At 39.9% G+C, this 23,604-nt stretch overlaps 2 protein-coding genes across 11 annotated transcripts in view; both read left to right on the forward strand.

Moving 5' to 3' along the window:
• The window catches only part of SNURF (SNRPN upstream reading frame), a 21,063-nt gene extending 6,450 nt beyond the window's left edge, over nucleotides 1-14,613 (forward strand). Inside the window, exons 2-4 of one of the 5 annotated variants that reach the window (XM_011942865.1) lie at nucleotides 2,023-2,118; nucleotides 7,769-7,919; nucleotides 14,443-14,613. In XM_011942865.1, the coding sequence (XP_011798255.1) occupies nucleotides 2,023-2,118; nucleotides 7,769-7,874 (202 nt within the window). In that variant the 3' untranslated portion in view covers nucleotides 7,875-7,919; nucleotides 14,443-14,613. Of the gene's footprint in view, nucleotides 1-2,022; nucleotides 2,119-7,768; nucleotides 8,666-14,102; nucleotides 14,129-14,201; nucleotides 14,271-14,442 lie in introns of those variants that run through there. The other 4 variants (XM_011942863.1, XM_011942864.1, XM_011942862.1 and 1 more) reach the window with 4 other exon arrangements.
• The window catches only part of SNRPN (small nuclear ribonucleoprotein polypeptide N), a 180,843-nt gene extending 162,468 nt beyond the window's left edge, over nucleotides 1-18,375 (forward strand). For 5 of the 6 annotated variants that reach the window (XM_011942860.1, XM_011942858.1, XM_011942856.1 and 2 more), the window contains 9 exons: nucleotides 2,023-2,118; nucleotides 7,769-7,919; nucleotides 14,126-14,271; nucleotides 15,146-15,297; nucleotides 16,083-16,194; nucleotides 16,652-16,804; nucleotides 17,559-17,697; nucleotides 17,985-18,110; nucleotides 18,199-18,375. In XM_011942860.1, the coding sequence (XP_011798250.1) occupies nucleotides 14,269-14,271; nucleotides 15,146-15,297; nucleotides 16,083-16,194; nucleotides 16,652-16,804; nucleotides 17,559-17,697; nucleotides 17,985-18,110; nucleotides 18,199-18,236 (723 nt within the window). In that variant the 5' untranslated portion in view covers nucleotides 2,023-2,118; nucleotides 7,769-7,919; nucleotides 14,126-14,268 and the 3' untranslated portion in view covers nucleotides 18,237-18,375. Of the gene's footprint in view, nucleotides 1-2,022; nucleotides 2,119-7,768; nucleotides 7,920-14,125; nucleotides 14,272-14,442; nucleotides 14,754-15,145; nucleotides 15,298-16,082; nucleotides 16,195-16,651; nucleotides 16,805-17,558; nucleotides 17,698-17,984; nucleotides 18,111-18,198 lie in introns of all 6 variants that reach the window. The other variant, XM_011942854.1, reaches the window with a different exon arrangement.
• The last annotated feature ends 5,229 nt before the right edge of the window (nucleotides 18,376-23,604 follow it).

Raw genomic sequence — 23,604 nt, forward strand, 5'->3', positions numbered from 1 at the left:
TTGTGGTGTCAGATGGTGGCATTTCAGTAGTTTTTTTTGTTTTGTTTTGAGGCAGGGTCTGGCTCTGTCACCCAGGCTGGTGTGCCAGTGGCATGGTCTTTGTAATATTACTCCATCTAGCAGTAGAGTTAGTGTCATATGTTACTTTCGTGATTAACATTTTTAGGAAGTAGGCAAAGGCTATATATGTTTCCACCAGCAATTTCCCCACATCCTTCACAAATATTGTGGTGTCAGATGGTGGCATTTCAGTAGTTTTTTTTGTTTTGTTTTGAGGCAGGGTCTGGCTCTGTCACCCAGGCTGGTGTGCCAGTGGCATGATCTCAGGTCACTGCAGCCTCTGCCTCCTAGGCTGAAGTGCCTTCTCACCTCAGCCTCCTGTGTAGCTGGCTCCACAGGCATGCACCACCACACTCAGCTAATTTTTGTATTTTTTCGTACAGATGTTGCCCAGGCTTGTCTCCTGAGCCCAAGTGATCGGCTGGCCTCAGCCTTCCATGAGCCATTGCGCCCTGCCTCATTGGGGTTTTGATTTGCATTTTTTTAGTGACTAATGTTCAGCATCATTTCATATAGATTAGCCATTTGTATATGTTTGGAAGACTGTCTATTCAAGTGTTTTACCCATCGTAGCAATAGAATTTGCCCTTTTATTGTTGAGTTGTATGTTGTTCCTTACATATTCCTGATACTAAACTTGAAAAAATACTTTTTTGAGGTGTGATTGACATACAAAAGCTGTAGATAGTTAATGTTAAAAGTTGATATGCTAAGAGATAAGTACATGCCTTTGAAATCATTGTCTTATCAAAATTAGTGGCATAAATGTATCTATCACCTGAAAAAGTTTTCCTTTGCCTCTCCCTACCGTGTTTTTTTTCATTGTTTGGATTTTCTTTTTGTTTGTTTTGGATACTAGAAACAGCTGTATGTTTAGCAAATATTTTTTCCTATTCTGGTTATCCTTTCACTTTCTTTAGTGTTTTCGGAACTTTATTTTTTTGATGAAGTCCTCTTTACTTCTTATACTGCTCGTAATTCAGGTGTTACATTTAATAGGCCATTGTGTAATCAAAAGTAATAAACGTTATCAGTGTATAAAAGTTTACCATTTAGAAATCAAATATGTGTGTATGGCTTGATTAGAACATTTAAACTCTTGAAGGAATAAAACAGCTGTGCATTATTGGTAAGCTATTTTACCAATCTAAAAGTCTAACATGACTTAAAAACATCAGGGTTCAGAGAATTATTAATAGCTTTTGGCATTTATCTTTTGAATTTTGCTTTTGAGCTATTACTCGTGTTACTTTGCTGATCTTTCTGATTCATCATCTTTAAGGGTTCATAGGTGGTTTCTGCAGTCCTTACTATGGCTAGTCTGCGGTTTCTGTTTCTGATTTCATGTTCTGTTCCCTTGAGGAGCCATTTTGTGAGGGGTTCTGCAGACATAACGTGGCGGGTTTTTTTTGTTTGTTTTTGATGTGTGGATAGTTTTTAGCCTGAGCAGCTTTTCTGTTGCTTTTCAAATCCTAAAGAAAGCACTATTTGCATGTTTTTTTAAAGTAGATATTTTATAATTTAAACTATGTTCTAGTCTACTATACAAAAGTATGTCTATTGTATCCTAAAAATAATTTTTGAAACCATTTTTGAAATCAGGTTTACAGTTTTTGGAGGGAAGGTAAGTAAGGGCAGTGGTGTAATGTGTGTATATATCTCTGCATAAGTGGGAATTTTATATGTACATGACTACAAATAGAGGTAGATACATTATTTTAATTTCCTGATTTTTTGAAAACCAGGTTTTCTGATGTCATGGGCTTCTAAAAGGAGAAAAGAAGTGGTTATATCATAGACTCTGACTGTTTGAAGGTTAAAGATCTTGTAATAATGTTAACTTGTTTTAATTAGATTTAAAAATCCGTTATAGTAAATGTAGTTCTAAATATAACCTTGACAAACAGTTATTTCGTAGATTGATGCAGTCTACCAAACAAATCCCTCTCTTTTCTGTTTCAGGGATCGCTTACACCTGAGACGAACTACAGAACAGCACGTACCAGAGGTGGAAGTCCAAGTGAAACGCAGAAGGACTGCCTCACTGAGCAACCAAGAGTGAGTACAAATGCAAGTCAGAATCTCATTTCAGAGTAGAACAAAATAACATGCAATGAGGGGATTAAAATGAACATAATTGAAGAAGCAGACACATACAATACAGAACATGATGTAGTAAAAAAGCAGTGAAATTCTTAACCATATTGTCCTAAAATAATTCACACCCTTAAAGATTTGAGTATAATTTTCTTTTTTCCTATACATGTGTAAGTGCATCTATCTTTATACAATTTTGTAATTACCCTTCAACATAAGCATATTTAAATTTTTCTGCTTTCTTATTAAATCACTTTGTATGCTTGCAGAATGTGTACTGTGCGCTGAAGTGATTAATTTACATATTCATTCTTGCTCTGTGATATTTAGGTGTTTGTTTTTGGTTAGTGCATTTATTCTGTTAAAATTTAAAATACATTTGTGTTTTTTATCCTGTTTTTAGTATGTATGTGTGGAATGTATATATAGGATGTATACACAGACACACTCAGACACATTTTAATTTAGATTTCTAGAAGGGAAATTTTAATTAAAAATATGTGAACATTTTAAATGACCTAATACATATTTAGTCCACATTGAAACTTGGGCATTTAGTCATTGCCGTTAAAATTTTGACAGTCAGTAGATAGCATTTTTTTTCTTAGCTACAATTGTTTTATTTTCTTAATTATAAGTATCAATAGTTCATGAAGATGATTCTTTTTGTAAAACAGTTTTGCATAAAAAGTATTTTAAAGGAACTACAAATTTAAAAAGTAGTTTAAAGCAACTACGAATTTACTGGCCTTTTCCTCCCCAAAGATAATCCTTAAGTAAGTAGCCCTCTGTCCTTTCAGACCTTGTCCTAGGCATTGTGTGTATAGTGGAGAGAGAGGAAGGGAGGACATGGGACACATTGGAAGTTTGTGTGCATGCGACACGATGCTGTATGTATTTTGACAATATGTCTTGGTGATCTTTTCATATCAGTACACATAAATCTATTTTACAAAGTGTGGGTGGTGTGATAACATTATTATTTTAATCATTAGCTTGCTGCTGGATATTCAGTTTGTTTGAATTGTTTGACTATTAACAATGGAAAGAACAATCACTTTGAAAACGCAGTGTAGGCCAGGCGTGGCCCCAGCACTTTGGGAGGCCAAGCCAGGCAGATCACAAGGTCAGGAGTTTGAGACCAGCCTGGCCAACATGGTGAAACCCCATCTCTCCTAAAAATACAAAAATTAGCCGAGTGTGGTGGCACGTGCCTGTAATCCCAGCTACTTGGGAGGCTGAGGCAGGAGAATTGTTTGAGCCCAGGAGGTGGAGGTTGCAGTGAGCCAAGATGGCACCACTGTACTCTAGCCTGGGTGACAGAGCCAGACTCCGTCTCAGGAAAAAAAAATAAAGAAAATGCAGTGTATGAATACTAATTTATTTTTTTTTTCCGAATTAAAGTTTTTTCCTCGTAGTAAAAACTGGGTAGTAGTTTGTGTGTGTTTTGTTATTTCCTCATTTTATATGTGAAAAGTTGAGCTGGCCGTGGTGACTCATGTCTCTAATCCCAGCATGCTGGGAGGCTGAGGTGGGTCACCTGAACCCAGCAGGTGGAGGCCAGCCTGGGCAGCACAGGGAGACCTCCTCTCTGCAGAAAAATAACTTAGCCAGGCGTGGTGACGTCTACCTGTAGTCTCAGCTACCTGGGAGGCTGAGGTGGAAGGGTCACTTGATCGTAGGAGGTTGAGGCTGCAGTGAGCCATGTTTGTGCCACTGCACTCCAGTGGGTGATAGTATGAGATCGTGTCTCAAAAAGAAAAAAACAAGTTGTCAACATCTGTTAGCAAGTTTTAAATTACGGTGAGGGTAAAGATTTTTTTATTTTTTCTGATTTATTTTGCTGTTTTTTATTTTTGTGAGTATATACTTTTCATTTTTAAAATTGCTTTGGAAGACATATTTTATGTATGTTTTGTTTGTATATTGATAAATATTTTGTAAGTATTTTGTGTAGTATAATTTGTCCTTTATAATAGGTTATTCGATCATTCATTTTATTGGATATGGTAATCTCTTTTTTCCTCTTTTCATTCCTTTTTTTTTTTTTGAGACAGAGTTTTGCTCTCATTGCCCAGGATGGAGTGCAACCTCCGCCTCCCAGGTTCAAGTGATTCTCCTGCCTCAACCTCCCAAGTAGCTGGGATTACAGGTGTGTGCCACCACTCCTGGCTAATTTTGTATTTTTTAGTAGAGATGGGATTTCTCCATGTTAGTCAGGCTGGGTTCGAACTCCCAACCTCAGATGATCCACCTGCCTTGGTCTCCCAGAGTGCTCGGATTACAGGCGTGAGCCACTGCGCCCAGCCTCTCTCTTCATTATTTTGTAACTCTGACATTTTTTTTGAAGTGCCATTACTATTCCCTGAATTTCTAGAGGTGGTTCAGAGATTGTGGTGGAGGTAGGGCTGAGGGTTAGGACTCTTAGTTTTAGGACTGTTAAGTGGGTGACGGTTCTATCCTGCTATATTTTTGTTGTTGTAGTTTTTTTCCTATATAGCCTCAGTGTGGACTCAATAACAGGTATTCTCATCCTCATCTTGTTGTGGGATGAGGTAAGCCTTCTAGGCATCTTGTCCATATTTATGGAAACATTTTGATGGTTTTGAAGAAGAAATAACTTGACTTTTTCTAATCTGCACTGCATACATATGTACAAATACTGCAGGGTCTTGAGTTGGGGGAATGATCTGAGGAAAGTGTAGAGTTAGGGAAATAGTATAATTTTCCCAGTTGTGCCTTTTCATTTTGAGAGTAATTGGATTATGGAATGGGTAAGCAGGATTGATTAGCACTGCCTCATTATCCATGTGTTTAGGATTCTCAGGATTGGTATACTTAGATTGTTACACTGGAAGTTTTCAGTATTTACCCATTCATCTCCTACGTCCTCCCAAACCGTAAGTAGTATTGGGAGGCAGTGTTCCTGGAGGAGCTGTGTGGTTATTAGCACTAAAGATCAATGAAGGAGGCCAGGCACGGTGGCTTACGCCTGTATTCCCAGTACTATGGGAGGCCAAGGTGGGCGGATCACCTGGGGTCAGGAGTTCAAGACCAGCCTGGCCAACATGGTGAAACCTCATCTCCAGAAAAATACAAAAATCAGCCGGATGCGGTGGCGTGCACCTGTAATCCCAGCTACTCAGGAGGCTCAGGTGGAAGAATCGCTTGAACCCGGGAGGCAAAGGTTGCCGTGAGCTGAGATGGTGCCGTTGGCTGTGCCTGGGTGACAGAGTGAGACTCCATCTCAAAAAAATAAAGTAAAAAGTTCACTGATTTAAGTTTTTTTATTTATTCTGTGTATGTGTCACTAAATCAGTTCTTATTCTTTGGGTCTGGATGATGCATTGTGAGTTCGAAGGGAAATTGGAAATTAGAGCTGAGGGCTGTCTTAATCTATTTTATGCAGAGCTTCAGATGTCTTTTCAAATTAATATTCTGCAGTTTATGAATTAAATACTGTATAGGCTGCTTCATATTTTCTCAGTCTTTAGTCTTCTGTTGTGTTACAGGTTAAATCTGAGGGGGACACTGCAATAGAGAATTCTCTTAAGTTCCAAGATAACAGATTTTTTTTTGACTGAAACACTTTTTAGACCTTTATTAAATCAGGGACTTAGTTGTCATTTGTAAACAAAAAGGTTAGAATGGAGAATGCCCAAATTAAGATTTATTCATAGACTATGAATTAGAGTATAAAGTAGACTATGAATTAGAGTGTGAAGATTTATATAGGTATGCGCAGTGCAATTCTGACTACCTGGAGTTAGTGCAAATTTCACAGTTGTGCAGATGCCTTCCAGAACATTCCTCTCAATGCAGACACCAAGTCCGAGCTCCAGGGTTGGCAGGACGCCCACACTTCTGACCAACTGTCTGTAGATTCTGAGGTCCTACTATTTTCTCAAATTTTATAATTGACTAAGGTTTCTTAAATGACTAGTAGAACTCAAGAAAGTGCTATACATATTAGTTTTATTATAAAGGATACAAATGAACAGATGTATAGAGCAAAATCCAGGCAGGTCCCACACAAAGCTTCCCTGTCCTCAGGATGCATTATCTGCCCATGAGTGTATATCACCAATCAGGGAGCTCACCAGAACTCCTGATGTCCAGGACTTTTGTTGGGGATTCATTATGTTGACAAGATTGAATCATTGGACGTGTCACTGAATTCAGTCAGCAGCTCTCCTGCCCTCCCAGGAGGGCTTACTCAAAGCCCCAACCCTTTAATCTTTGTTTGATCTTTTGTGGCCTGGTTAGTCACCATCTTGAGACATCTCATTACCATGAACTCAGGTGTGATCCTAGGGACCCACCTGGAATAACAAGCACATTTCTTTCACTTGGTAAATTCTCAGGATGTATAGGTTATTTCCCAGGAAACAGGAGCAAAGACCAGCTAAATTCTGTATTATACAGAAACATGTTTAAAATGTGATTGAAAACCTATAGAAAAAAGTCCAATTTCCAAATCCTTACATACCAACAAGGGCAGCATTGTTGGTGATTCCCCACCTCCTCACCTGAAGGCAAGCTAACTGTCATTTCCTATATCTCTTCCTTCTCATGATCAGATTTCACAGCCAGGTTACCCATTCATAGGCGTATGTTGAGGGCTTTTCTCTGGAATTCCCTGCTTACCAGTAGATGATGGGTTTACATATTTTAAGAACCCTTAAATAGCCCTGGAAGTTTTGTATTCCAGGGAGTGATTTGTCAGGAGGATCAGTATGAAGGACAGCCTGAACATCTCCCTGCAAATGCTTTAGCAGCATATCCCTCCCTCACCCCTCGGGAGAAAGGACTGTTCACGTAGGATAATGAAACTTAGTGACTATATATGGTACTGATGGTGTTTCTTCAGGGCTACCGGCTCTTGTGCTTTTAGTTCTTTTGGAAATATTTCTAGACTTGGTAAGTATCTAAGTATCCACTAATCCCCTTGCTTAATCACTGTGTGGAGATTCCTGTTTTGTTTTATAATTTCTCATAAGATAGTGTCATGCTCTGACCCTAAAGAAAGATCTTGCCTAGGTGTGGTGGCTCATGCATGTAATCCCAGCACTTCGGGAGACTAAGGTGGGTGGATCACCTGAGGTCAGGAGTTGGAAGCCAGCCTGGCCAACATGGTGAAACCTCATCTCTACTAAAAATACAAAAAAATTAGCCAGGTGTGGTGGCGGACACCTGTAGTCCCAGCTACTCGGGAGACTGAGGCAGGAGAATGGCATGAACCTGTGAGGCGGAGCTTGCAGTTAGCCCAGATTGCGCCACTGCACTCCAGCCTGGTTGACAGAGTGAGACTCCGTCTCCAATTAAAAAAAAGAAAAAACAAAAAACAGCCGGGCGTGGTGGCGGGCACCTGTAATCCCAGCTACTTGGGAGGCTGAGGCAGGAGAATCACTTGAACCCAGAAGGCGGGGTTTACAGTGAGCCAAAGTTGCATCATTGTACTCCAGCCTGGGCAACAGAATGAGACCCTGTCTCCAAAAAAAAAAAAAAGGAATATCTTCTTAAATGTAAGGGTCCCTAGTTTTCGTTCACATGGTTTCTTATAAAGACAAATGTCCTTTTATCATTTATACATATTGTGCTCTTGTTGTAGGTGTCAGTTGTACCCGAGGCGTTCTCAGCAGCAGCAAGTACCTGTGGTGGATTTCCAGGCTGAACTGAGGCAGGCATTCTTAGCTGAGACACCAAGAGGTGGTTAAAGCCATATTGGAATAGCGAGGAATCTGATTCCAAGCAAAAACCAGGTTAGAACTAATGCAGCAATGATCAAGAATAAAGAATCATTAAAGAATGGGTGTTGGGGGTTCTCTTATTTATCAGTCACACATTACATTTTTTCCTTAGAGCTTCATACAATAAGCACATTGTGGAAAGTTTTAAAAAGTAAAAGCAGGACCTTGCATTTTCTGCCCTGACACTTCTGTCATGTTTCTCTATTCCAGTTATTGTAGTGCATGTTTTTCAGGTAGTTTTCTTTTGTGTTTTTTTTTTTTAATGATATAAAAATATTTCACTATAAATGGCTCTTAAATACCCTGTTACTGAATGTTTTATAATTTCCTTTTGTGGGAGGTGTCATTTTTTTCTGCCAGTAGTTTGAACAAAGCTTTAGTAGATAGCTTTGTATAAAAGTTAAGGTAGAATAATTTTTTCAGATACGCAGATGTAAAAATAAATTGAATCAAGGAATATGAACTTAAGGGACATTTTTCTAACTTTATTGCAAAGTATTATATTAGTATTCATTGCTTTCAAAAAATAAAAGGCCAGTTACAACATACTTTCACAGCATTATTTTAATTCGAATTCAGTTTATGTCTAGTGAATTATAAATACACAACACATAATTAACAATTAGTATTAGAGAATCTAAATACTTTCTCATGCTTATTTACTAATTTTTTGTTTTGTCTTTTTCTCACTTTTCTGTTTTAACCAATGTATGTCCTATTTGAATCAGCAGTGTAATAAAAATATGATAAATTTTCAACGTGATATAGATTTATTTGGTTTCTTTTTATGTTGTTGCTTTCATTTTTTAGGAAAAAGCTATTACAAAGTTGATTTTGATTTATTTTCTTGTTTTTCCTTTGTGATTTTTCTTTTTTTCTACTTTAAGTTTATAATGCCCTCATTTCTGAGAGTTTACTGTTTACTTTTTACAAAGTAAGAGCAGAGAGGAATTGGGTTTACTGATAAATTTCTTCTAGCCTTTTTTTAAAGTCTGTTTTTGAAATATTATTCTTCAACTTGAATCAATGAGGCTTGTTTGTGGGCACCATTTTGAGTTACTTATTTATTTAGAGATGAAATCTCACTCTGTCGCCCAGGCTGGAGTGCAGTGGTGTAGTTTCGGCTCATTGCAACCTCTGCGTCCCAGATTCAAGTGATTTTCCTGCCTCAGCCTCCGAGTAGCTGGGATTACAGGCACCTCCGACCGCACCTGGCTAATTTTTGTATTTTTAGTAGAGACGGAGTTTCACCGTGTTCTTCAGACTGGTCTCAAACTCCTGAGCTCAGCTGATCCACCTGCCTTGGCCTCTCAAAGTGCAGGGATTATAGGCGTGACCCACTGTCCCCGGCCAATTTTGAGTTTAAATCAAAGGAGACAGAAATTTTCTGAGAAATCCTCCTTTCTTGAATCCTTTATACTCAACATTTTCTAGTAATTGCATAAGCAGATTGGAATCTGATCATTGTCCCAAGCTGTTCCCTAGAGTAAGGGAATTTTTCATTGAATAGGTGTGCACAACTTTTTTGTTTTTAGGAATTTTTCAGTTTCTCAGTTCAGTTCACAGATTTTTGTAAATTTTTAAATACAACATTTAAGTCATACATTATACTCTGCAAGTAGGGCCATCTAATTTTATGGTATTTATTTATATCTTATTCTAGTCTCAACTGCTAGTTCTACCTAGATGTAGTACCCGTTACTAGTATTCTTGTAGAACACAGGTTGGTAATATATCTGGACCACTACCTGTGTCTATAAATGAAATTTTATTGGAACACAGCTAAATTCATTTATTATGTTATCCTTGGCCACATTGGTGCTACAGTGGTGCAGCTTTGAGTAGTTGTGGCAGATTGAAGGACAGGCAAAGCGTAAAATACTTAGTATCTTGCTATTTAAAAGAAAAAAATTGGCTGAGTTTTGTTTTAGAGGAGCAGATTCAAAGAAGAAAACACCAAAGTGGGGGCCAGTGAATATAGTCCTAATGTCATAGAAGGTGATGAAGAATGGATTATAGAAGTATGTATGAAGTGTGCATTACAGGGTATACAGTCAGATGAATTTCTTGGGGAAGGGATCAGTCTAAGAGTCATGTTAAAGCCTGCTATGGAGGAAGATGGGTAGTCTTAATGACATTTAAACACTTGGTACCCTTTTTCATTAAAAATGTAAGGCACATTATGACCAGGAGAAATAGGAAAATAAACTATTATGTGGCTGGGTGTGGTGGCTCACACCTGTAATCCTAGCACTTTGGGAGGCCGAGGCAGGTGGATCACCTGAGGTCAGGAGTTTGAGACCAACCTGGCCAACGTGGCGAAACCCTGTCTGTACTAAAAATGCAAATGTTAGCCAGGTATAGTGGCAGACACCTGTAATCCCAGCTGCTCGGGAGGCTCAGGCAGGAGAATTGCTTGAACCCTGGGGACAGAGGTTGCCGTGAGCAGAGACTGTACCATTGTGTTCCAGCCTGGGCAACAGAGCAAGACTTCATCTCAAAAAACAAAAACAAAAACATCGTGTTATGAACGTTAGTTCTATTTTTGTTTGGTACCTAAATATTTACTAGGGTACATATCCAATTGGATACTTACCTAGCAGTTGGGATGCAGGGTGTACTGTTAGTATGACTTCCAAATGTTTTTGTTATATTGTTTTCTAAACACATCATGAGAAGTATTGATTGCCACTAAAAATTAGTAGACCATTACTTTCTCAGTAACACCCTTTGTATTCTGGTGTTTTTCTGTTTTTGTTAAACCTTTCCAATAAAGAAAATTTGTGTTCTTGTGTTTTTAATTGGAATTATTGCATATTAATATTTTGCATTTAGTTTTCTTTTGTCACTTGTTTTTGCATACTCTTCGATGGAGGATCTCTACGGAGACCCTCCATAATTTTAAATTTTAACAGATGAATACCGATACTCTGTGGTGTCTCTCATTTGCTATGTGTACCTTGGCCAACCCTAGTCATCTTATTTTACTTTTTGCTGTGTGTGCTTTGGCCAACCCTAGTCGTCTTATTTTACTTTTGAATTAAAGTAGATTTACATTTTTATGCAGTTTAATCACTTGAACATATACAGTTTCCTAAAGTTTGTGCTTCCGTGAGGGATACCAGTTGGTTTATTTGCTTATGTATCCTTTGATCTCCAAAGATACACTATGACTGCTGATCCATCCTTGCAGTGTGATGTTGCTACTGTTGTCTCCTTTCTCTTGAAGCTTTGTTTTCTTGTGCTGTAAAGATAAATTTGACCACCCTGCAGTGATTTATTTTCTTTCACTTACAAGGTCATGACTACATTGTATCACATTTAGGGATGAGAGAGAACTGTTTGTAAATTTCAAATCTATCTCCTAAAGGAATCCTTTTAACTGCTGTAGGAGGTCAACTCCTATTGTGAGTGAAACATGTATCTCTTCTATCTATACAGGTTATTATTTTATTATATTGTTTATGATATATATACACACATATATATGCAAAATATATATAATATATAAAATATATATATATATTTAAAATAATCTATCCCTAATTCTCTAGGTCTTCAGTTCTTTGGGCCATGACTCACATCCCTAGATGTCTTTCATACATACGGACTGCTAAGCTTGTGGGAGTTACTTATATCCTATTGCTCAAGGTCATCGCCAAGGTCTGACTTTTCACAGAAAAATTCCAACCTCTGGCATAAATGGGTTAAAAATAGCTTTAGTGATGTAGAGCTGATAAACATGAAATCCATCCAATTCAAGTACATGAAGCAATGATTTAAGTAAATTTCTAGAACTGTGCAATCATTGACATGAACTACTCAGGAAACATTTTCATCAGCATAGTAAGATCTGTCATGCTCATTCACAGGCATGATCCTCGGTGTCTCTTTGGATGGCTGAAGGTCCCAAGTGTTGCAATGCTATAAAAATGGATATTGCTGGCTGGGCGTGGTGGCTCACTGTAATCCCAGGACTTCGGGAGGCCGAGGCTGGCAGATCACCTGAGGTCAAGAGTTCGAGACTAGCCTGGCCAACATGGCGAAACCTCATCTCTACTAAAAATACAAAAGTTACTCGGGCATGGTGGCAGGTGCCTGTATTCCCAGCTACTTAGGAGGCTGAGGCAGGAGAACCACTTGAACCCGGGAAGTGGAGGCTGCAGTGAGCCGAGATTGTGCCATTGCACGCCTGCCTGGGTGACAGCACGAGACTCCGTCTCAAAAAAAAAAAAAATATTGCTAATGAGTCTCACATACCATGTTTTCTTGGATTTAGACTGCTTTATAAAGAATCATAATATTCAAAACTTCTAAGTTTATAGGCCTTAAACTCTCTCACTCATTATATATAGGTCAGAAACTACGTTTAATGTTTGTGGGGGTCTTTGCCTATTTGAAAAGTTCTTTTAAGATCTTTACAAGTTTTATTTAATACTTTTTTAAATGTACAGACATCAGATTCATGGCCACTGAATGACAGCCAGGCATTAGAGTATTCCCTTTTTTTTGAGATGGAGTTTCACTCTTGCTGCCCAGACTGGAATGCAGTGGTGTGATCTCGGCTCAAAGGATTACTTTTGAATCCTTTCAAAAGTAATTTGTGTTCCGTTTTTAAATTAGTGTGTTAAGCACTTTGAGACCTTTTACAATTCGGGCTAGATTTGGTTGCCATATTTAATAGCATTTTTTAAATTATGGAGAAAAGGAAAACAGTATGCATGTTTGATTACGGTCATGAGCTGCATAACAGTTCCAGTCAACAACAGACTGCTTGTGTGATGGCAGTCCCTTAAAATTACAAAACCATGTTTTTATTGTACCTTTTCTCTTTTTTTCCCCCGCTGAGATGGAGTCTTGCTCTGTTGCCCAGGCTGGAGTGCAGTGGCACCATCTCAGCTCACTGCAAACTCTACCTCCTGGGTTCAAATGATTCTCCTGCCTCAGCCACCTGAGTAGCTGGGATTACAGGCACCCGCCACCACACCCAGCCAATTTTTGTATTTTTAGTAGAGACACCATGTTGCCCAGGCTGGTCTTGAATTCCTGACCTCAGGTGATCTGCCCACCTCGGTCTCCCAAAGTGTTGGGATTACGGGCGTGAGCCACCACACCCAGCCTCTTCTCTGTTTAACATTGTATTGTGAGTATTCATGGTATTCAGGATAGTAACATGATGTACAGGTTTGTAGTCTAGGATCTACCATATAGCCTAAGAGTATAGTAAACTCTGTGTATCCTCTAGGTTTGTGTAAGTACACTGTTCATACCATGATGAAATCACCCAGTGCGTTTCTCCTCATGTATCCCCATTGTTACGTGATTGATTGATTGATTTTGAGATGGAGTTTTGCTCTTGTTGCCCGGGCTGTAGTGCAGTGGCATGATCTCGGCTCACTGCCACCTCTGCCCCCCAGGCTCAAGAGATTCTCCTACCTCAGCCTCTCGAGTAGCTGGGATTACAGTCACCCACCACTATGCCTGGCTAATTTTTTGTGTTTTTAGCAGAGATGAGGTTTCACCATGTTGGCCAGGCTGGTCTTGAACTCTTGACCTCAGGTGATTTATCCGCCTTGGCCTCCCAGAGTGCTGGGATTACAGGCATGAGCTACTGAACCCAGTCGTTAACGTGATTTATAACTTTGTCCTTCATTACATGATGTATGAAAGTTGCTTATGTGAGTCTATATATATATATTCCATAGTTGTGTATCCTCTTTTGACATGGGAAGTCTTAGGCAGGTTTATAACACATTTGGTTCTTAGTGGGGAAAGATTACCTGCCATCATCTTGAAGTGAATTTAGGGGAAGAAAGAACGTTGCAAATGACAACATAGATATTTTAGAAAAAAGGAAAAATCTGAATGAAAGAGTAACTGAGATGTTGATATAGAGATGACTTGATATTAATTCTGAACTAGAGAGAGACACATTACGTTAAATGAGGATGGAAAGAAAAATACTAAATTTTGGAAAATGAAGATTAGTTTTTGAAAGATGTAGGAATTACTAGGTAAAATAAAATTCAACGAGTTTCGTCAGTCGTAAGTGTGTCAGATGTGACAGTTAAGAATGGGACTCGTGAAATTTGGCCGTCCCTTGGTGAGGAAGCTAGTATGAGAGGAAGGGTGTTTTTGAATATGTCTGTCGGTGATTTTCATGCCTGTTTTAAAGTATGGTAGATTGCAGTGCAGCTTTAATATGCTTTCCTCTGCAGGCTCCATCTACTCTTTGAAGCTTCTGCCCAGCTTGCATTGTTTCTAGGAGAACCTGCGTCATACCTTTATCTATAGCCTTCCCCTAGGTCTTCAGAAGCACCAAGTTTTAACTGTGGACATTGGATTTGGTGGAACAGCAATCATGGTAAGCTGTACAATAAGGCTGAGGGTTGAAAATGTGATATAAGGGCTGAAAGAAATCGTTTGCCAGCATGTGCAGTGATTTTGGATTCTGAATGTTAGTATACATCCATGGATATAGGTTCTCATTGCACTGAGTATCAGCTGGAGATGAGCTGATTTTTATTTTTTTCAGACGGAGTCTTGCTCTGTCTCCCAGGCTGAAGTACAGTGGTGTGATCTTGGCTCACTACAACCTTGGGTCCAAGAGATTCTTGTGCCTCAGCCTTGTTATTAGAGGCAGGGTTTCACCGTGTTGGCCAGGCTGGTCTCAAACTCCTGACCTCAAGTGATCCACCCACCTTGGCCTCCCAAAGTGCTGGGATTACAGGCGTGAGCCACTGTGCCGGCCGTGAGAAATGTTTTATAATGTGAGAAAATACAGGAGTATTTGGTCAATGATTCCACCAGTGGTGAAGGACCATCCTGCAGATGATGGACTCCCAGGTCAGATTAAAATAGAAATAAAGAGGACTTTGAAAATGGAAGGGTTTTGGCATTAATAGTACAGAGAGAAGCAGTCTGGAGAGAGAGAACACCCTAATCATTGTGGTTTGGTTTAGTTAGGGGAGTGGACAGTTCACAGCATGCATTGTCTAAGAGAAGAATAATCACCCCTAAAGAGGTGAAAATTGGTTCTTGAGATGTGAAAAAATACTTCATAATCCTTTGTGGTCCTCCAGAGACCCATACTAAATATGGAAGAATGTTGGTGAAAAAGTAGGAGAAAGTATTTGTTAAGGAAACCAGGCTTGGATTATATTAAGGGTGAAGAAACAGAAGATTAGAAGACTAGGGTGTTGGCAAGCTGAACGTGACTCTTGTCTTACTGCTTCCAGACTGTGGGCAAGAGTAGCAAGATGCTGCAGCACATTGACTATAGAATGAGATGTATCCTACAAGATGGCCGAATCTTCATTGGCACCTTTAAGGCTTTTGACAAGCATATGAATTTGATCCTCTGTGACTGTGATGAGTTCAGAAAGATCAAGTAAGGCTGATTTGGGTAAATGGGGGTTGGATGCAGAGACAGTGGGAAGGGAAGGCCAGAGCTGGAGTAAGGGATTTCCAAGGGTAACTGAGGTAGGTAGGGAAGCTATGGTAGAGCCAGTCTATTATTGACCTGATCTCTGAATTAGGTCAGAGTCTGCATATAAACTCTTCTAAGTTTGTGAGACAATCATGGATTTATTACTGGGAATAAAAGTGTATGCTATGCTCAAAATATTAAGTTTATTTTTAAAATTGAGAAAAATGCTATTGTTAATTGGTTGGCTTCTGCAACAGTCTTAGATGGAATAAATGTTGGTTGAAATAGAGAATAATAATTGTTCTTCATGGTTGAGGAGTTGGGATATGGTTGCTATTTGTTATCCTCTCTGCCTATTCCCATTATTTCAGTTGTGTCACCCTGTCGTTATGATTTAATTATTTAAGTAATTTTTTAAAGAAATTTCCATTTTAATATGGAAACCGAAGTTTCAACTTTGTTTTCCTTAAAAGGCATTTTACAAAAGAAATTAGTCTTGTTGTAGTGTAACATCAAAGGAACATTCTGTAAAAGACTAAAGTTAGATCAGAAAACAGCTTTACTATTCACCCTTGTATATTAACTGTGTTTACAGAATTTTTTTGGTTTGTTTTTCAGTGATAACTCAATATCTGTTTAGCATCAGTTGCCTTAATTGATACTTGAGGTTGTATAAATGTTTTGATGAGTGAGTGATCTAGGGGTGACTAAAATTTATCTCACTAAAATTTAATTCTGATTTGTAGGCCAAAGAATGCGAAGCAACCAGAGCGTGAAGAAAAGCGGGTTTTGGGTCTGGTGTTGCTGCGTGGGGAGAACTTGGTATCCATGACTGTGGAGGGGCCACCCCCCAAAGATGTAAGGAAGATGTAGGGCAGGACAGAACTTGAATTTGCAAGGACATCATATTATGTGAGATGTCTGAAGTCACGGTACAGCACAGACATAGTTTAACATGGATTGTCAAATAAAATGTGCCAAGCACTTAATATCAATTGTTGGTCGCCTATGCTATTTGGGATTAAGGGTTTTTTGGTGAATTATTCTGTGTGCTGGGCATTACCTAGGTGAGGGTAGGAGTTGCTGATTCATGTTTGCTTGGTATGTTTATAAAAGAGCTGTTTTCACAATTTGACAAATAATGCGCATTTTATCCACAAGATACTTCCATGGTATACTTGCTTGTTCATTTGGATACAGAACTAATATGAGATAGGTGTCTGGGAAAATGGTGGACAGAAGTGATCTCTGATGCATAAAAATACTGAGAACTTGTAAATTGTTTGGTTTTAGGCTATAAATTTTCTTGTTTCAGACTGGCATTGCTCGGGTACCACTTGCTGGAGCTGCTGGAGGCCCTGGGGTTGGTAGGGCAGCTGGTAGAGGAGTACCAGCTGGTGTGCCAATTCCCCAGGCCCCTGCTGGATTGGCAGGCCCTGTCCGAGGAGTTGGGGGACCATCCCAGCAGGTGAGGAACCAGAAGAGGGTTTTATATTATTGGGAGAATGTGACTAAGCCAGAGGCTGAGGAGATTTAAAAACCTGAGTGTACATGTCATACTATGTAAACAGCATATGGTCTAGGAGGAACCAATGGACAGATATACAGGAGGAAGGGAATAAAACTAGCTACTTAAAATGGTCATTGGTGATTAAAATTACCCGAGTTACTCTTGGTAAGAGTAACTTGCCACTAGTGGTGAGTGAACAGAATGCATGGATATACCTCAGTTGAAAAGATCAAAGGGCTTTGTGGATGTCAGTGTACTAAGATTAGTTTTTGAAATACGGGAGTAGGCCAGGTGCGGTGGCTTATGCCTGTAGTCCAGCACTTTGGGAGGCCAAGGTGGGCAGATCACTTGAGGTCAGGAGTTGGAGACCAGCCCGGCACACATGGTGAAAACCCCATCTCTACTGAAAATACAAAAAACTGCTGGACCTGGTTGGGGGCACCTGTAATCCCAGCTACCCAGCCAGCTGAGACAGGAGAATCGCTTGAACCCGGGGGCGGGAGGCTACAATGAGCTGAGATTGCACCATTGCATTGCAGCCTGGGTGACAAGAGTGAAACTCTCTCAAAAAAAAAAACATGGGAATAATGAGAGAAGTACAACATTGCAACAGTTGTTTATATCTAATTGGTAATTTTTCTCATTTATTTTCTGTGTTTGAATAACGTGAAGGTATGTATCACTTTGTTTGTTTCTCGCCTTGCCTTCTCAGGTAATGACTCCACAGGGAAGAGGCACTGTAGCAGCTGCTGCCGTTGCTGCCACTGCCAGCATTGCTGGAGCCCCAACACAGTACCCACCAGGACGGGGGACTCCGCCCCCACCTGTCGGCAGAGCAACCCCACCTCCAGGTAAGGGATTGGTGAATCTTAAGATGAATTTGAATCTCTGACGAGAGAGAGCTTACTGATTTAAGCCACAGCCTGAGAGCCTAACTCAGAATCTGGGGAATATGCTTCCTCCCTCTTCTAGGTACTGGTGTTTAATGAAAGACATAGAAGAGTAATTGTCATATAGGAATCATTTGACTCTTATCACTGTTGTCTGGCCCATTTCTTTAGGGATTATTTGGGCTAAATTCTAACAGCTTTTCTAAGCCGGTTTGTGAGGCCTTTATTTCTACCATTTTTCATTGCAGGCATTATGGCTCCTCCACCTGGTATGAGACCACCCATGGGCCCACCAATTGGGCTTCCCCCTGCTCGAGGGACGCCCATAGGCATGCCCCCTCCGGGAATGAGACCCCCTCCACCAGGAATTAGAGGTGAGTGGGAGCATAGGGGCTTGATGGTTCAGCCAGGCCCCTGAATATGTGTATCCTCTTTTTCTCAATGTTTCTATTTCCTTTCCAGGTCCACCTCCCCCAGGAATGCGTCCACCAAGACCCTAGCATACTGTTGATCCATCTCAGTCACTTTCTCCCCTGCAATGCGTCTTGTGGAATTGTGTAGAGTGTTTGTGAGCTTTTTGTCCCCTCATTCTGCATTAATAATAGCTAATAATAAATGCATAGAGCAATTAAACTGTGAGGTACTGTTGTATATATTGTTTTGCCTGTTGATTTTGATGAGATCTTAAGTTACTGTGGATGATGAGGTGATAACCTATTAAGCAGTAGATTCAAATCATATTCTCTTTCATTCTTAGGATAAAAAGGTTTTCTGCTTTTTAACTTGCACTTTGTGCATTGACTGGTGTTGGTTAATAATGTTTTCCTGACCCGGGAGTTTTAAGTGGTTGTGCGGCTTCACACGTGGCCTCCTGCTTCTCCTGTTACTAAGTCGTGTTATCTGAAGGGAAGTGGGGATGAGATGAAAGCCCTTGTAAGGCCACCTATATACTGAAGGGAATTGTAGTGAATCCATGGTCGTGCTTGTTACATATCAAGGCTTTTGAAATAGCAGTTACTCTCTTTCTTGGGATGTTGACCTCAGTTGATCAGGTTTTACAGTGCCCTATCACAGTAGAGGATGTGATACTGGAATAATCATTTTCTACCATTGAGTAAGTAAGTATGTATGGATGTATGTATTTATGTATTTATTTATTTATTTATTTATTTATTTATTTTTTTTTGAGACGGAGTCTCGCTCTGTCGCCCAGGCTGGAGTGCAGTGGCTGGATCTCAGCTCACTGCAAGCTCCGCCTCCCGGGTTCACGCCATTCTCCTGCCTCAGCCTCCCAAGTAGCTGGGACTACAGGCGCCACCACCTCGCCCGGCTAGTTTTTTGTATTTTTTAGTAGAGACGGGGTTTCACCCTGTTAGCCAGGATGGTCTCGATCTCCTGACCTCGTGATCCGCCCGTCTCGGCCTCCCAAAGTGCTGGGATTACAGGCTTGAGCCACCGCACCCGGCCGAGTAAGTATTTATTTATAAATTACTAAATGAGTGGAAGGTCCTGGGTACTGGGAGGCAGGAGGTTGCATATTTGAGTTAATAAGTTGTATCACTGATAATAGAGATAACTGACACACTAAAACATACTTGGTGCACTGAAATACAAATTACAGTTATGTTCAATGGTGTCACTAAGTGACAAACTGGGAGTAAATAGTTCAGGAATGCCCTAGTCTCTAGGTCCAGTTCAAGTTGGTTACAGGACAAAGAAGCCATTCATAAAACGGAAGAGATTTTTAGGTTTTGCAGCTAAGGTTTATAGTAGGCAGCAAGGGAATGATTCATAGTGATTGTAGCAGTTGATTACCAGGTACTATAGAGATTGGTGTTAGCTCCATGATAGTACTGATAGACTGATTGGAGTTACGTTTTTTCTCTTGAAATTACCAGGAGTGGTTGTGAATGTCACCTTTTCCATCTTTTAAATCACATCCTTGCAGGCGGTAATTACTCAAGGAAAAGGAACTATCAGAGTAACAACAGTTCCTGTAACTGACTTGATATGGTCTCTGCCCGAATAGCTCCTTGGATTAATGGCCACTCTCAGGTAAGGAAAATAAAGAGGCCAAGCCTAGTTGCTTTAGGAGTTATAGAATACAGGTGTGACATCAGTGTTCTCAGAATTTGTAAATGTTAAACTCTTGATTTACCAAAGCCACAACCAAAGTACTTTATCTGGATCTTTGAAGACAGAGCTCCTCAGTTCACACAAATTGATGAAAAGACAAACACTTTTCTTCTACAAACCGTGGGGTAGTATGTAGAGCAACCTGTGATTCCTTCCCATACTGCTCTGGAACTACTTCTAATTATACTTTTTTGTTTGTTTTTGGAGGGGAAGCATTTCTCCTTGCATTGGTTTGCTGGTATGGATGGCCTTAGATTTTGGCATGAGTGATTATGCAGCATTTTGAAGAAAACCTGTTTCCAGGACCTTTTTAATTAAATATGGCCTGTTGCACGAGTTAAAGGTAAGTTATAAAAACTCTAGATTCCGCAAGATGCTTGCTTCTTGTAGTTATTTTGCTTGGTGATAATACATTTTCTTTTGTCTGGAGCTTCCTGGACTTTTTGAGAATCCTGATTGTGATGATATATTAGAAGAAAACTTGGGATATAGATAGTGTAATTGAGTATGGTGAATCTTTTGTTATGGAATGCTAGTCTAAGCTTCTGCGTGTTTCCACTAGGGACACACATCAATGTACCCATCTTAAAACATTCTTGGTAGTTAATGCTTGGTGTTACTTAAAAATCATCCTACATTCTTGCGTTAAAATACATACATGTGGCTGGACGTGGTGGCTGACGCCTGTAATCCCAGCACTTTGGGAGGCCAAGGCGGGCGGATCACGAGGTCAGGAGATTGAGCCTACCCTGGCTGACACAGTTAAACCCCATCTCTACTAAAAAATACAAAAAATTAGCTGGCGTGGTGGTGGGCACCTGTAGTCCCAGCTACTCGAGAGGCTGAGGCAGGAGAATGGCGTGAATGCGGGAAGTGGAGCTTGCAGTGAGCCAAGATAGCGCCGCTGCACTCCAGCCTCTGCACTCCAGAGTGAGACTCTGTCTCAAAAACAAACAAACGACAACAACAACAACAACAAAATATATATATATATACACACACACACATTTCTCATCTAAAACATGGTTGGTCAACAACTTTCTGATTTCCTGATACGCATTTCATTAAGTGACTCCATAAATATATTCATGTTGCACATCATGTTTGACATACGCTTTCATTGTAGATTATAGAATAATTTCAAATAGATAAAAATTTTGCTACCTTAAAATAGGTAATGAAGTATTTGAGGTATTCCCTTTTTATATGATAGGTAATCTTGGCTTGGAATTAAAAAGATTCTGAAAGTTGCTTAGGGAGCTCCCTGCTTTTGTGAACTCATTATTCCTTAATTATGATGTCAAATTTCAGAAGTTTGTTATTAACATACTGGTATTTTGCATTTTATAGGTTCTTGTAATAGAGTATTACAAGTAGAAACTGATTTACATAGATAATTATGTGAAATAGTGATGCTTGACTAGAATTTTCATGCTCTCATTTCAAAGCTTAGCAAAAACACTCTTTACCTGTTATGTTTACCTCTGATACTACCTTCACTGATTTCAGTAGGTAGTCAGTTATAATCCATGGGTTGAAGTTTTTATTTATTTATTTATTTTTTGAGACAGAGTCTCGCTCTGTTGTGCAAGCTGGAGTACAGTGGTTGGTGTGATCTTGGCTCACTGCAGCCTCTGCCTTCTGGTCTGAAGCTATTCTCCTGCCTCAGCCTCCTGAGTAGCTGGGATTACAGGTGTGGGCCACCACACCTGGCTAAATTTTGTATTTTTAGTAGAGACACGGTTTCACCATGTTGGCCAGGTTGGTCTCAAACTCCTGACCTCAGGTGATCTGCCCGACTAAGCTTCCCAAAGTGCTGGGATTACGGGCGGGAGCCACTGTGCCCGGCCATGGGTTGAAGTTTTTAAATGCATGTTTTCTGGTCGATAATACATTGCTTGATTCTGTCTTATATTTGCATTTCAATTCTCTTCATCTTGTCCATACACGTAATAATGCTTAGTACATGAATTTTATGTAATAAAGCAAGGTATATTTTCATGGGGCTTTTGTAGTGGGAGAATGACATCTGAGCCTGAAATAGGATGTTTGTGTTGTAACTTTTTCAGCGTCATGTGGTACCATTTTTTGACCACTTAGTTGATGCCTCTGAAAGGAAGAGAGAATCTGATCGCTGAAATTTGATGTGTCGTCAGTGTGGATCCTGCTCGGTAGTGTCACAACGAGGCTGAAAATCATATTAAGTGCTTTTAGGACAGAAACGTAAACTGCTCAGGTAAAATAACCTTGTGAAGAAAAATAAGACTATATTGCAGAGGCCTTGGCTAGGTTCATGATGACACAGGACCTTGTCTGAACATAATGATTTCAAAATTTGAGCTTAAAAATGACACTCTGAAATCCAGTCAGTGTGCCTCATTAGACTTTTTGATTTCAAGATTTTCTGCAGAAAATGTTGTGAAAACTTTGAATACTTAAAAATGGCAGGTGTAGTATTGCACTTTGCTAGTTGCTCAGATACCCTTTTTTATTTGTATAGATATTCTGAGTTCCTTTTTTTTCCTACATGTTATACGTTGTTGAAAGCTAAAAGGAAACTTACCCTTGGATCACAGAAGGCACAGGCACTTGGTGAGATGGAAACAAAGATGTGTGAAAATGAGACTACCACCTCTTGGATAAAAAAAGGTGCCAGAGTTCTAGGGTTCTAAGTGATGTCCAGGAAAGAGGAGGAATTACATTTATGGAGCATATATTGTGGAACACAGTGAGTATAGTACATGCCTTTAAATGAATACTGTTGGTATTTTAGAACAGTTGATTTTGTTTATGTGTTTTTTTCTTCAGCTGTGTGCAGTTGATCGACTTGCACAGAGCCCATCACACAACAGATGTTGAAGAAATATTAAGTGAATGAATGAGGCAGCATTGCTAATTGTTGTAAAGTGAGACAGTATCTCACAGCCGAGGCTGGAGTTCAGTGGCATTAACATAACTCACTGCAGCCTTGAACACCTGAGCTGAAACGATCCTTTCACCTTACCCTGCAGAGTAGCTAGGACTACCGTCACGTGTCAACATGCCTGGCTAATTTTAGTTTTCTAATTTTTTTAGAGGTGGGGTCTCACTATGTTGCTTAGGCTGGTCTTGAACTCCTGGCCTCATGCCATCCTCTTGCCTCAGCTGGTATTGTAGGTGTGAACCATTGTGCCAGGTACTAATTTTTTTCTTACGTTAGAAAACAAGTTTTTAGCTATTTCCTAGTTACTTTCTTGTGACAGAGTATCTGATCAGAATCTTGACCCATCTGATATCTGACTCCATACATTTACACCCATGAAGTAGTCAGCCATTCCCAGGTAGAGGTCATTTGAGTTATTTAGTGTTTACCAGCACTTGTTTAGTACCTTGCGATGATATTTACAGTGTATTTTTGGGTATGGTTTTGGGGTTATTTGGTGGTGGTTGTTAAAACGCCTGTAATCCTGGCACTTTGGGAGGTTGAGGCAGGCGGATCACCTGAGGTCAGGAGTTCGAGCCCAGTCTGGCCAACATGGCAAAACACTGTACTAAAAATATGAAAATTAGTCTGGCGTGGTGGCAGGTGTCTGTAATCCCAGCTACTCGGGAGACTAAGGCAGGAGAATTGCTTGAACCCAGGAGGCGGAGGTTGCATGAGCCGAGATCATGCCACTGGCACTCCAGCTTAGGTGACAGAGGTGAAACTCCATCTCAAGGAAAAAAAAAAAAAAATAGAAATCAGCAAGTGCT

The sequence above is a fragment of the Colobus angolensis genome, unplaced genomic scaffold (genome assembly GCF_000951035.1).
Source record: "Colobus angolensis palliatus isolate OR3802 unplaced genomic scaffold, Cang.pa_1.0 Scaffold211, whole genome shotgun sequence".
In the NCBI taxonomy this organism is placed as follows: Eukaryota; Metazoa; Chordata; class Mammalia; order Primates; family Cercopithecidae; genus Colobus; species Colobus angolensis.